General features: G+C 53.5%; 1 protein-coding gene and 1 pseudogene across 3 annotated transcripts in view; both read left to right on the top strand.

Annotated features, from left to right (window-relative positions):
- The window catches only part of ADGRL1 (adhesion G protein-coupled receptor L1), a 64,286-nt gene extending 57,369 nt beyond the window's left edge, over positions 1-6,917 (top strand). For both annotated transcript variants that reach the window (XM_025368107.1, XM_025368106.1), the window contains 5 exons: positions 1,724-1,852; positions 2,023-2,119; positions 2,199-2,327; positions 2,484-2,501; positions 3,018-6,917. In XM_025368107.1, coding sequence (XP_025223892.1) covers positions 1,724-1,852; positions 2,023-2,119; positions 2,199-2,327; positions 2,484-2,501; positions 3,018-3,760 — 1,116 coding nt within the window. In that variant the 3' untranslated portion in view covers positions 3,761-6,917. The remainder of the gene's footprint in view (positions 1-1,723; positions 1,853-2,022; positions 2,120-2,198; positions 2,328-2,483; positions 2,502-3,017) is intronic.
- LOC112613010 lies at positions 5,173-6,917 on the top strand (annotated as a pseudogene). The gene has a single exon (XR_003116904.1). The product of XR_003116904.1 is annotated as an uncharacterized LOC112613010 (transcript).
- Positions 6,918-14,071: the final 7,154 nt, after the last annotated feature.

The raw sequence follows: 14,071 nt of genomic DNA, 5'->3' as shown, positions 1-14,071 counted from the left end.
AACAGGGTAAGACTCTGTCTCAAAGAAAAAAAAAACAAAAAACAAAGGACTGGGTGCAGTGGCTCATGCCTGTAATCCCAGCACTTTGGGAGGCTGAGGCAGGAGGATCGCTTAAGCCTAGGAATTCGAGACCAGCCTGGGCAACAGAGGCCCTGTCTCTATTTAAAAAAAACAAAGGGGACAACAGTAGCCGGGGAATGTGGGCAGGGAGTAGGGGGTACAGGCAGCACTGTCAGGACTGAAGCTGGGGAGACGGAGCTGAGGCATTTGTAGAGTCAGCCCTGGCAGCAGTGCGGGCGATGGAGACTGCTGTTAGACTTGGGGAATGGTGAAGCGGGTAAGGCTTAAGGCAGGGGGTGGCGGAGGCAGTGATCATGAGAATCCTGGTTGCAAGGGAGGAGGTGGCCTGTGTCCCTGCTCTGTCCATCTGTCCAACACTGTCCTGGCCCCCCCTCAGACAGATGGTCAAAGACAGTGTCTGCGTGGCCCCCACCTCACACGCAGTGACAGCGATGTCCTTTCAGGGGACCCCAGGCCCCTATGTTCTGATCTGGGCCCCTCGGCTCCCCTCCCTCCAACCTCCGCTCTCAGACACCTAGATGTGGACCCTCCTCAGAGTGCAGCCCCTGTTCTTACGTTGGCCTAAATGAAGCCTCTGATCTATTTATTTTTTTAGGTTTTTAAATTTTTTTAATTATTTTTTTTGAGACAGAGTCTCGTTTTGTCCCCAGGCTGGAGTGCAATGGCGCGATCTCGGTTCGCTGCAACCTCTGCCTTGTGGGTTCAAGCAGTTATCATGCCAAGTAGCTGGGATTACAGATGCCCACCGCCACGACCAGCTAATTTTTGTATTTTTAGTAGAGAGGGGGTTTCACCATGTTGCCTAGGCTGGTCTTGAACCCCTGACCTCAGGTGATCCACCCACCTCTGCCTTTCAGAGTGCTGGGATTACAGGTGTGAGCCACCATGCCTGGCCTCCTCTGGTCTATTTAAAATCACAACCAGTTTGGCCAACATGGTAAAACCCTGTCTCTACAAAAAAAAAAAAAAAAAAAAAGCCGGGTGTGGTGGTGTGCGCCTATAATCCCAGCTACTCGGGAGGCTGAGGCAGAAGAATCGCGTGAACCCAGAAGGTGGAGGTTGAAATGTGCCAAGATCGCGTCATTGCACTCCAGTCAGGGTGACAGTGCGAGATTCCGTCTCAAAAAAAAAAAAAAAAAAATCACAACCTGCTCCCAAGTCAGCACTGCCTAACCCCCTTTCCAGCCATAGTTTTCTCTGCAGCACGTAACACCATCCAACAGCCTGCATATTTATATATTCATCTATGTTCTGTCTCTGTCTACCGAAATATAAGCTCTCAGAAGTACGGATTTGTGTCTGTTGTCTTCCGTACCATCCCTGAGGCCTAAATTGTGCCTGGCACATAGCGAATGCTCATTAATGCTCTGTTGATTTTATGAATGAATGAAAAACTGTCAGTGGAGGTGGAGAAGAGGATGGGCCTGAGTAAGAAGAGATTGAAACCTGATCGGCTGGCTGTTGGGGGACAGGGGACAGCAAGATTTCCATGGCTTGCAAGTTGCTGAACAGGGCAACATAGTCATTGGAAGCTCGATCTCTGGCCTCCCAAGGCTGGCTGTCTTGTGACCAGCCCTGTGGTAGGCTGGATCAGAGAGGAGGCCAGCGTCCCGACCAGCTGACTGTCCTCCTCACCCCCTAGGTGCACAAGGAGTACAGCAAGTGCCTGCGTCACTCCTACTGCTGCATCCGCTCCCCTCCCGGGGGCACTCACGGATCCCTCAAGACCTCAGCCATGCGAAGCAACACCCGCTATTACACAGGGACTCAGGTATCAGGCCAGACAGGGCTCCCTGGGGCTGAGTGTTGGAACCTAGAGCCTGAGAGGCGGGGAGTGGCTTGGCCTGGGTTTCTGATCATGATGATTGGCTGAGCGGTCTCAAAAAGACGCCAGAGGGTGGGTGGCCCAAGGACCCCCTCACATCTGGGTTGTGTCCCCAGAGCCGAATTCGGAGGATGTGGAATGACACTGTGAGGAAACAGACGGAGTCCTCCTTCATGGCGGGTGACATCAACAGCACCCCAACCCTGAATCGAGGTGAGAAGGCGTCCCTCTGCCTCTGGCGCCGGTCTCTAGAGGCTCCCAGCCGCCTTGTGACCTCTGATCCCTTGGCCAGGTACCATGGGGAACCACCTGCTGACCAACCCTGTGCTGCAGCCCCGTGGGGGCACCAGCCCCTACAACACCCTCATCGCCGAGTCGGTGGGCTTCAATCCCTCCTCGCCCCCGGTCTTCAACTCCCCAGGTGAGAGCACGGGGGAAGCATCCCAGGTTGGGAAATGGAGGGTTTGTGTCCCAAGGGACCTCCGCCTGGGATGTTCTGTGCCCCAGAACTGGAGCCTGGACTTGCATTTCAAGCTTACCCTCGCCTTCTCTTTTCTCTCCTGGCTGCCACCTGCAGGGAGCTACCGGGAACCCAGTAAGTGTGACTCTTCCCTGGGGATGTTTCTGAGGCTGGGGGAGGGACAGACAGTGGCCTTCTCAGATGCCTCACTTGAGGAGAACTCGGGATGCCCTTCCCATGCCCACATCTCCCCACCCCCCGACATACAGCCTCTGGTTGGCAGCCGAATGGAAGATAATGGATGGTGTTCATTGAGTTTGGGCCGTTAGGTGCTGAGGGTCTGAGCATAGGAAAGGGATCCTGTCGCCCAGGCCTCCTCACACTGCTGAGATTCTGAGCCTCCAGCTGAGGATGAGTCCCTGGGGGAACTGGTCCTTGTCCCCTGCCTTTCATCAATCCACTGCTGGGCTGGTGTCTCTACTGCCAGTGAGGGAGAAAGGGGATGTGAGACCAGAGATCCAGGGGGTAGGGGGAAGCCTACGGAAAACCAGCAGGAATCGAGCCCCACTTCACACAGACCGCATCCCCTCACTAACCCCTAGTGGATCCAGGGCCCCTTTTCTACCTTACCAGCCCCTTTCTGCCCTGCAGAGCACCCCTTGGGAGGCCGGGAAGCCTGTGGCATGGACACCCTGCCCCTGAACGGCAACTTCAACAACAGTTACTCCTTGCGAAGTGGGGATTTCCCTCCCGGGGATGGGGGCCCCGAGCCGCCCCGAGGCCGGAACCTAGCTGATGCGGCGGCCTTCGAGAAGATGATCATCTCGGAGCTGGTGCACAACAACCTGCGGGGGAGCAGCAGCGCGGCCAAGGGCCCTCCACCGCCTGAGCCCCCCGTGCCACCTGTGCCAGGGGGCGGGGGCGAGGAAGAGGCAGGCGGGCCCGGGGGTGCTGACCGGGCTGAGATTGAACTTCTCTATAAGGCCCTGGAGGAGCCTCTGCTGCTGCCCCGGGCCCAGTCGGTGCTGTACCAGAGCGATCTGGACGAGTCGGAGAGCTGCACGGCCGAGGACGGCGCCACCAGCCGGCCCCTCTCCTCCCCTCCGGGCCGGGACTCCCTCTATGCCAGCGGGGCCAACCTGCGGGACTCACCCTCCTACCCGGACAGCAGCCCTGAGGGGCCCAGTGAGGCCCTGCCCCCACCCCCTCCCGCACCCCCTGGTCCCCCCGAAATCTACTACACCTCGCGCCCGCCAGCCCTGGTGGCCCGGAATCCCCTGCAGGGCTACTACCAGGTGCGGCGTCCTAGCCACGAGGGCTACCTGGCAGCCCCAGGCCTTGAGGGGCCAGGGCCCGATGGGGACGGGCAGATGCAGCTGGTCACCAGTCTCTGAGGGGACCTCATGGACCAGGGGCTGGTGGCCCAGGCCAGGGAGGGAACCCTGGGCAGGGCTCTGGTGGGAGAGGGAGACAGATGGAGGCAGTGGCTGGTGGGCCACTCTCTCCAGGTGCCCCTCAGCCATGGGCCCTACAGTCCCCTCAGGGGACTCTGACTTGGGGGCCTGAGGTGCCAGGGTTCACAGACAGGGTTTCCCACCAGCCACACGCACCAGCTCTATTTGGGGGAAGTGTAGTGAGGAGGAGCCCAGAGGTCCCCAGGGGAGTGAGGAGGGAGAACTTGGAAGGGTGCAGCCCACTTCCAGACTCTCCACTCTCCCACCCTTCTACGCCGTGAAGGGAAATGAGGGCTTTAGTTTCCCTGGGCGGGAGGGGCAGCTTCTGAGGTTGCCAAAGGCCCCCACTGGATCGAACCTGTCAGCTGCTCCTCTCCGCAGCCAGAAATGCTGCCGGCTGCACCCAGAGGGAGCAGTGAGGCAGGACAGATGGACAGGTTCCTCCTGCACTACAGTTCCTTGCTCCCTGGAGACTGGGAAAAGGCCACAGGGCAGGGGGACTGGGCGGTGGTGGCTGGTGGTTTAAAGGTCGAACTTTCTCTGAAGCTCCTTTCCCCTTGCTCTTGGTCCCTGCCCCCCAAGCAAGCCTGCCCCCTCTGCCTCCCAGTGCACCCAATGACCCCCTCCCTTGGGGCGACTCCTGATGAAGCACAACTCCCCGCAGGGCCCCCAGCCCACAGGGGTGGCCATATTTGGGCAGTTCCCAGTCCTGTGGGCTCGGCTATCTGGGGAGCAGATTTTGGGTCTGGATCTCCCTGGGGAGTGGGTCCTGGGCTTGGATCTTTCCCTAGGGGGCCCTCTTACTCCTTCCTCTCTCCTCCTCCTCCTTCCCCATTGCTGTAAATATTTCAACGAAATGGAAAAGAAAAAAAAAAAGACAAAAAAAAAAAAAAGACAAAAAAAATCTCATCACTTGAAGCCACCGGGAGCCTGCGGCCCGGGCCAACCTGGGCTTTCTCCGGAGCAGAGCGGCGCTGCCGGCCCGGCAGCCAGGACTTCTCCGTGTACGTGCATCCCCAGTCCCCGCCGGGGCGGGCGGGCCGCCAGAGCAGCTTTTTACAATCCAGAGACAGAAAACAAAATCTAGATGCAACAGCGAAACAAAGAACCCATTTCCTTCCTGGCACCCGTTTCTGTCCCCTCCTTTCCTGCTCTGCCTGCCCAGCATCATCAGCCCTCCTGGGGCGTGTACCTCACTGCCTGCCCCAGGACCAGAGGCCTGTCTCCCCCTTCCCTCCCCATCGGCCCGGGGGAGACCCCCTCACACCCAAAGATGCTTTGTCAAGATGGCTGCGCTGTCCCTTTGAGTTCCTGCTTCTTGTATATTGCTTTGGGGACTCTAGCTGGGGAAAATGGGGCTGATTTCCCACCTAGAGAGGTTGATGGCCGGGGGAAAATGGGGAGGAACTGGGGTTATGGAGGGCATGGGTACGGCTGAGGAGGGTGCTGGAGTGGCAACGTGGTCTTCTGTCTGGGGGAGGGGGAAGGGGCAAAGGTGAGAGATCACCTTCCCTACCCTCCACCTTCCCGCAGGGAGGACGAAGCCAGGTGCCAGGGCTGGGGTCAGGACACCCATGTGCTGGGGGGGCTTGACCCCAAATCCCAGACCCTGGAAGCTCCAGGCTTGGGATGTCTCCTGAGCACCTCTCCCAGCCCCTCCTCTCCAGCCTGTCAGCCCAGCCTCCCCAGTCCCCTCCCCTCAACTCTAGGGGTAGCATAGCCCTGAGGCCACCTTAGCCCAGCCCCTGCATTGCCATTTCCCCAGAGGTGGCCCGTCCACCTCTGCTCTGACCTCTCCCCGTCTCTTTGCCCCTCCTTCTTTTCTCACAAGTGCCATGAGTTTTCAAACATCTTCGGGTCTCAGCCTGCTGCTGCCATGAACTTTGTTGGGTTAAGGGGGAGGGGCTCTGGGAAGGAACTGGGGGGAAGGGGACAGGTAGGTGGCTGGAGGGACCCTTTTTGCTGCTAGAAAGCCCCTCCCTTCTCCTGGGGAGCTGGGGCTGGCTTGTCCCCATCAATTAGGGGAGAAGGGGTCAGACCAAAGATGGTGGTTTGTCCCGTGTAAGGGAACAGGTGTGGGGAAGAGGTGGGGTTGGGTTCCAACTCTGGCTTTTTCTAGTAGAAAGGCCTAACCCATTATACCAGAAGACTATGGGTGAAGTCTAGATGGGGAGGAGAAGTGAGGCCAGGGACAGTCTTGCCAGACGACTCTGAGGAGGGCAGGGGACAGTTCCATGGACCTTCCTGGACTGCACTAGGCTAGGAGCTCTTGTGTGGAGGGGCGGTCAGAGGTCTGTGAAGAGCGGGCAGGAGTCATGGGCAGGCAAAGAGCCGGCCCGGCCCGGGCAGCAGCCCAGCTATAGCCTGTGGCTGCCCCCGACACCAGGAGGAGGGCCGGGAGAGTTCCAGGGGGGCTGAGAGACACAGGGAGGCTCACTTCCTCCCTGCCCAGCCTTCCTTGTATTTCTCCAGACTCGGACAATCAAAGGGAGAGAGGGTGTATCAGTCCTGTTTCAGCCGGCATCGCCCAGTGGCTTCCAGGCCTCAGAGCTGTGTGGCAGGGCCCCCTGCTGGGGCTGGACACCACTGCAGTCCAGTGCAAAGCTGCCCCCAGAGCCCAGGTGTCCCCCCCACCTAACCAGACCTGGTGCCTTGACGCCCCCACCCCAGCTGGGACGGTACAGAGAAGGGTCTTGGTTTCCTCTCCTACTCCCTTCCTTGGGCTCCTGAAATTTGCTCCTAAATCTTGTTAATTCTTTTTCTCTGGATTTTGGTTTCTTTTGGCTTTCCCTTGCCTTCCCTTTCTCTGTCTCCAACTCTCTTTCCCCACGTGTTTCTCGCTGTCTCTATGTTCCTCTTCTCTCATCCTCAACTTTCTGTCCATTCGGGCCTCCTCCCCGCCTCCCACGCCCCAGCCCCTCCCTCCTTGGTCTCCTTTTCGATATGCCAAACCAATTTTGGGTCGAGTGCATTTAACGAGAACAAAACAAAAGGCTCATAACAACAAGAACGTTTCAGAAAAAAACAAAAAGTTTAAAAAAAATTGTTGAGTCAAAAAGTCAAACAATAAAGAAATTAAGATTTCTTGGAATGACAAGAGTTGTGTGACTTCTTGAGCAGGGGAGGCGCGATGGCTCAGGCCTGTAATCCCAGCATTTTGGGAGGCTGAGGTGGGTGGATCACTTGAGGCCAGGAGTTTGAAACCAGCCTGGTCAACATGGTGAAATCCCATTTCTACTAAAAAGACAAAAATTTAGCTGAGTGTAGTGGCAAGCACCTGTGGTCCCAGCTACTCGGGAGGCTGAGGCAGGAGAATCGCTTGAACCTGGAAGGCAGAGGTTGCAGCGTGCCGAGATCGCACCACTGCACAACAGCCTGGGCTATAGAGTGAAACTGTCTCAAAAAAGAAAGAAAGAAATGGTTGAGAAGATCTGCACAGGGGTGTCCCCATGGGCTCTGGTCTGTGCTTGAGCATTCAGAACCCCTGGCAGAGGCCTGGCAATTATAGAATCATTCACATTGATGAGACCTTGGTAAGTTCCTGGGCTTGGTGGAGCATTCCATGTGCAGTTTCTCTGAATCCTCACAAAATGCTCCCGGGTGGAGACACCTTTACAGATAGGGAAACTGAGGCTTACAGCCCTTAGATGCATGCCCAAGTCTCTGGCCAGGCCACTGTCCCATGCTGTGTCTCACAGAAGCCCTTCTTGGCCCAGACGTCTGTCCCCAGGCTGTACTAGAGCAGAGCTCAGGAATTTTACACTGTGATGGCTCATTACAACTGCCATTCCTACACTCCCACACGCTGCTGGCATGGAGCGCTTTCAAACTTGATACGGTGGAATTGCATCATGTGTGTGTCACTTTCTCAGTTCACCAACGAACTGCCCGTGCTGAGAGAGAGGAATAACTACTCAAACTACAAGGATCAGCCGGGCGCGGTGGCTCACGCCTCGAATCCCAGCACTTGGGGAGGCTGAGGCGAGCGGATCACTTGAGGTCGGGAATTCGAGACCAGCCTGACCAGCATGGAGAAACCCCGTCTCTACTAAAAAATATATAATTAGCCGGGCGTGGTGGCGTATGCCTCTAATCCCAGCTACTCGGGAGGCTGAGGTGAGCGGATCACTTGAGGTCAGGAGGCAGAGGTTGCAGTGAGCCGAGATTGCACCATTGCACTCCAGCCTGGGCAACAACCGTGAAACTCCGTCTGAAAAAAAAACAAGAAAACAAAAAAACAAAACAAAAAAGAACTACAAGAATCCTTCTCCGGGCCCCTCTGACTTAAAAAGACACCTGTGTCTAGGACACCACCCACCTCCCCACAGCCACTCCTTCCCAGTCTTCGTGGCTGGCTCCTTCTCATCTGACCTAATGATGGGGAACACAGTGGCTCAGTCCTTAGACCTTTGCTCTACCTGCTCTCACTCCCTGGAAGGTCTCATCCCATCTCATGGTTTGAGATGCCACCGGGCAGGCGTGGTGGCTCACGCCTGTAATCCCAGCACTTTGGGAGGCCAAGGCGGGCGGATCATGAGGTCAGGAGTTTGAGACCAGCCTGGCCAACAAGGTGAAATCCTGTCTCTACCAAAAATACAAAAATTAGCTGGGCATGGTGGCGCACGCCTGTAGTCCCAGCTACTCAGGAGGCTGAGGCAGGAGAATCGCTGGAACTCATAAGGCGGAGGCTGCAGTGAGTCAAGATCACGCCACTGCACTCCAGCCTGGGCGACAGAGTGAGACTCCATCTCAAAAAAAGAAAAAAAAAAAAGAAAGAAATGTTACCTATACACTGATCACCCTCAAACGTAGCTCTCCAGCCTGAACTCCTACCTGAGTTCCGAATTTGCATATATTCACCTACCTACCCCATCTCTCTCCCTGGTATCTGGTATCTGGTATCTGGTATCTTCCTAATCTCAAACTAACCTGTCCTAAACTGAGACGCTGGCCTCCCCGACCCCCATCTCTACCGCTGCCACGGGAAGAACTACACGTGAGGCTTTGAGGCTTCCTTACCTCAACTAAAAGTGAGTCCATCCATCCCTTGATGTTAGCTAAAGACCTTGGAAAAAAGTGAGTCCATCCATCCCTTGATTCAAGGTAAAGACCTCGGAGCTTCCCTTGAACTCATCTTGTTTGATACCCCACATCTAATTTGACAGTAAATGTAATGGTGGCTCTAACTTCTGAATATCCAGAATTAATTAGTTCTCACCCGTCTTTCACCAGGGCCACTACAACAGTCCCCTAAATATTACAGCTCCCTTGTCCGTCTTCAGGTTTTTCTCAGCACAGAAACCAGAGTGATCTTGCTAAACATATTTTGTCCCTCCTCAGCTCAAAACTCTCCAATGCTCTCCTCTCACCCAAAGCAGAGGTCAAGGTCAACACAATGGGCTACAGGCCCTCCAACCTCACCGCCTGGCTTCCTTCCCACCTTCCCTCCACTCGCTGGGCTCAAACACGCAGGCACCCTCTTGCCTGCCTCAGGGCCTTTGCACCGGCTGTTCTCTCTGCTGGCTTGGGCCCCCTCCCCCATCCCCATATCTGCAGAGTTGACTTCCTATCCTGCAGAGTTGACGAAAATGAAATCCTGACCTTCCCAAGCCACTCCAGAACTTCCTAACCTGTGCCTTGCTCTGTCTTCATAGTACTACTGGCTAGCAATTATGTTTTGCTTATTTGTTCATCATCTGCCTCTTGGCTAGAATGTAAGATGTGGAAACACAAGGGTTCTTGGTCTGAGCCTAGCACAGCATCTGGCACACACGCCATCTGTAAGTATCTGTTAAAGAATGAGAGCTGAGGCTGGGCGCGGTGGCTCAAGCCTGTAATCCCAGCACTTTGGGAGGCCGAGACGGGCGGATCACGAGGTCAGGAGATCGAGACCATCCTGGCTAACATGGTGAAACCCCGTCTCTACTAAAAAATACAAAAAAAAATAGCCAGGCGTGGTGGCGGGCGCCTGTAGTCCCAGCTACTCGGGAGGCTGAGGCAGGAGAATGGCGTGAACCCGGGAGGTGGAGCTTGCAGTGAGCCGAGATCGTGCCACTGCACTCCAGCCTGGGTGACAGAGCAAGACTCCGTCTCAAAAAAAAAAAAAAAACCGGGCGCGGGGGCTCAAGCCTGTAATCCCAGCACTTTGGGAGGCCGAGACGGGCGGATCACGAGGTCAGGAGATCGAGACCATCCTGGCTAACATGGTGNATATATATATATATATATATATATATATATATATATATATTTGAAAAAACAAAGGATGATGGAAACTGTGAATCTGCCATTCCCTCAGCTGGTTCAGTTTCACTGTGTGACGCTAAGGTTTTAATTCAGCATGGCTCCAAAACCTAAGATCAGTATTTCCTCTGGTGCCCAGCTGAAGAAGCAATCTGTTCTTACACTGGAGGATGAAATGAATCTGCTGGACTTTCTGAGAGATGCTCTGTGGGCAAGCATGGGGACTTTTTTTTTTTTTTTTTGAGGCAGAGTCTTGCTCTGTCACCCAGGCTGGAGTGCAGTGGTGCTGTCTCGGCTCACTGCACCTCCACCTCCTGGCTTCACGCCATTCTCCTGCCTCAGCCTCTAGAGTAGCTAGGACTACAGGCGCTGCCACCATGCCCACCTAATTTTTTTGTATTTTTAGTAGAGACAGGGTTTCACCGTGTTACCCAGGATGGTCTCGATCTCCTGACCTCATGATCCGCCCGCTTCAGCCTCCCAAAGTGCTGGGATTACAAGCGTGAGCCACCACATCTGGCCTAGCATGGGGACTTTTAAGAGCAGATAATTGGCCGGGCACGGAGGCTCACGCCTGTAATCCCAACACTTTGGGAGGCCGAGGCGGGTGGATCACGAGGTCAGGAATTCGAGGTCAGCCAGACCAAGATGGTGAAACCCCATCTCTACTAAAAATACAAAAATTAGCCAGGCATGGTGGCAGGTGCCTGTAATCCCAGCTACTCGGGAGGCTGAGGCAGGAGAATCGCTTGAACCAGGGAGGCAGAGCTTGCAGTGAGCTGAGAATGTGCCGCTGCACTCTAGCTTGGGCGAAAGAGAAAAAACCCAACCCAAAAAAAAAAAAAAAAAAAAAAAAGAGTAGATAATTTTAGCCAGGCATGGTGGCTCATGCCTGTATTCCCAACATTTTGGGAGGCTGAGGTGGGCAGATCACTTGGGGCCAGGAGTTCGAGACCAGCCTGGCCAACATGGCGAAACTCTACTAAAACTATAAAAATTAGCTGAAGGTGGTGGTGCACGCCTGTAATCCCAGTTATTCAGGATGCTTAGGCAGGAGACTTGCAACCCCAAAAGGCAGAGGTTGCAGTGAGCCAAGATCACACCACTGCACTCCAGCCTGGGTGACAGAGCAACACTCTGCCTCAAAAAAAAAAAAAGAGTAGATAATTTTACCTATATGTGATTTGACCTCATGCTCTGATTTGAAATCGAATCCCGCATACAATGAGAGTCAAATATGACCAGTCCTTTTGTGTCTTTTACTCTCCCCTTCACTACACACAACCTAAACCCACTGTGTCTGACTGGGTGTGGTGGCTCACGCCTGTAATCCCAACATTTTGGAGGCCAAGGTGGATGGATCACTTGAGGTCAGGAATTCGAGACCAGACTGACCAACATGGCGAAATCCTGTCTCTACTTAAAAAAAAAAAAGAAAAAAGAAAAAAAAATTAGCCGGGTGTGGTGGCATACGCCTGTAGTCCCAGGTACTCGGGAGGCTGAGGCAGGAGAATCGCTTGAACCCGGGGGGCAGAGGTTGCAGTGAGCCGAGATCACGCCACTATACTCTAGCCTGGCGACAGAGTAAGACTGTCCCAAAAATAAAAATAAACCTGCTGTGCCTGAAAACCTCTGACCCTCAGGTGGTAGTTAGTGGCACCCATTCATCTGCACGTGCCCAGGGACAGTACGTTTATGCTGAAATGTATCATTTCAAAGTTCTTTCCTACATTTCATCTCATTTAATTCTCAGAATACATGTTTTGTTTGTTTGTTTTTGAGACAGACTCTCACTCTGTTGCCCAGGCTGGAGTGCAGTGGTGTAATCTGGCTCACTGCAACCTCAGCCTCCCAGGTTCAAGCGATTCTCCTGACTCAGCCTCCCGAATAGCTGGAATTACAGGCACCCGCCGCCAAGTGGCCAAAAAAATAATAATTTTTGTATTTTTAGTAGAGACAGGGTTTAGCCATGTTGGCCAGGCTGGTGTCAAACTCCTGACCTCAGGTGATCCGCCTGCCTCGGCCTCCCAAAGTGCTGGGATTACAGGAGTGAGCCACCAACCCAAAAAGCTACTCGGGAGGCTGAGGTAGGAGAACTGCTTGAACTTGGGAGGTGGAGTTTGCAGTGAGCCAAGATTGCACCATTGCACTTCAGCCTGGGCGACAAAGCAAGACTTTGTCTCAAATAATAATAACAATAATAACTTTTTTAAAACCCTGAACATTAAAGCATTATAAAAATTAAAAGGCGTCTGGGTGCGGTGGCTCACGCCTATAATCCCAGCACTTTGGGAGGCCGAAGTGGGAGGATCACTTGAGGTCAGGAGTTTGAGATCAGCCTGGCCAACATGGTAAAACCCCATCTCTACTAAAATGCAAAAATTAGCCAGGCGTGGTGGCGTGCACCTGTAATCTCAGCTACTCGGGAGGCTGAGGCAGGAGAATCGATTGAACCCAGGAGGCAGAGGTTGCAGTGAGCCAAGATCGCACCATTGCACTCCAGCCTGGGTGACAAGAGCGAGACTCTGTTTCAAAAAATAAAAATAAAAGTAAAAGACAAGGCTCAGATGTGAGAACAACTGCACTCCATAAGACGAAGACAATCCGGCAGAAAAGTGGGCAATTCACAGAAGGCAAATGGCCAATAAACATGTGAAAATAGCTCCACCTCAATAGTCATCAAGGTAATGCAATCCGAAACCACTAATTCCCACCATCAGAAGGACAAACATTTTAAAGTGTTACAATAGCAAATATTTATCAGGACACTGTGACCGGCCTCGGTGGCTCATGCATGTAATCCCAGCACTTTGGGAGGCTGAGGCGGGCGGATCACCTGAGGTCAGGAGTTTGATACCAGCCTGGCCAACATGGTGAAACCCCATCTATACTAAAAATACAAAAATTAGCCAGGTGTGGTGGCGCACATGTGTAATCCCAGCTACTCAGAAGGCTGAGGCAAGAGAATCGTTTGAACCCGGGAGGCGGCAGTGAGCCGAGATTGTGCCATTGAACTCTAGCCTGGGCAACAAGAACGAAACTCTGTCTCAAAAATAAAAATAAAAATAAATAAAAGGTAAGGACACTGAGCAACAGGAACACTAATGGTGGGAGTGAGAACCAGTACCATCATGAAGAGCAGATTAGCAGCATCTCATAAAGGTGAATACTTCCAGAACCCACCGTCCAGTACTTCAACTCCTAGGTATATCTCCCAGAGTAACTCCTATGTGTGCTCAAGGAGACATAGATACCAACGCATACTGCCACACCATTTGTAATGGTAGAAAACTGAAAACACCCTAAATTTCAACCAAGTGAATTGATAAGTAAACACTGTCCAACAAAACTTTCTGTTCTCATGGAAATGTTCCTTATGTTCTTTATACACCATGGCGGCCACTAGCCATAGGCTCCTGCTGAACATGTGAAATGTGACTATGTGTCTGGGGAAGTGGATTATTTGTTTTGTCTAATTTTAATCTAAATAGCCCTATGTGGCTAGTGGCTACCTTATCAGCACAGTCGTATAGCAGTGAAACTAAGTGAATTAGAGCTACACATGTTTCCACATAGACAAATCTCAAAAGCATTACACTGGATGAAAAAAAGCAGGTTTCAGGCCAGGCGCAGTGGCTCATGCCTGTAATCCCAACACTTTGGGAGGCCGAGGCAGGCGGATCACAAGGTCAGGAGATCGAGACCATCCTGGCAAACACAGTGAAACCCCGTCTCTACTAAAAATACAAAAAATTAGCCAGGCGTGGTGACGGGCGCCTGGAGTCCCAGCTACGCGGGAGGCTGAGGCAGGAGAATGGCGTGAACCCGGGGGACAGAGCTTGCAGTGAGCCGAGATCACACCACTGTACTTCAGCATGGGGGATAGAGTGGGACTCCGTCTCAAAAAAAAAAAAAAAAAGAAGCAAGTTTCAGAAGGCAGAACCCAGTGCCACCCTAGTACCAGCTCTGTCAGGATACACCCAGGATGATCCTGCTATCAGAGGTCCC

Source organism: Theropithecus gelada, chromosome 19, assembly GCF_003255815.1.
Source record: "Theropithecus gelada isolate Dixy chromosome 19, Tgel_1.0, whole genome shotgun sequence".
Taxonomy (NCBI): domain Eukaryota; kingdom Metazoa; phylum Chordata; class Mammalia; order Primates; family Cercopithecidae; genus Theropithecus; species Theropithecus gelada.
The sequence above is the reverse complement of the archived record's forward strand: the minus strand, read 5'-3'. Positions and strand labels throughout refer to the sequence as shown.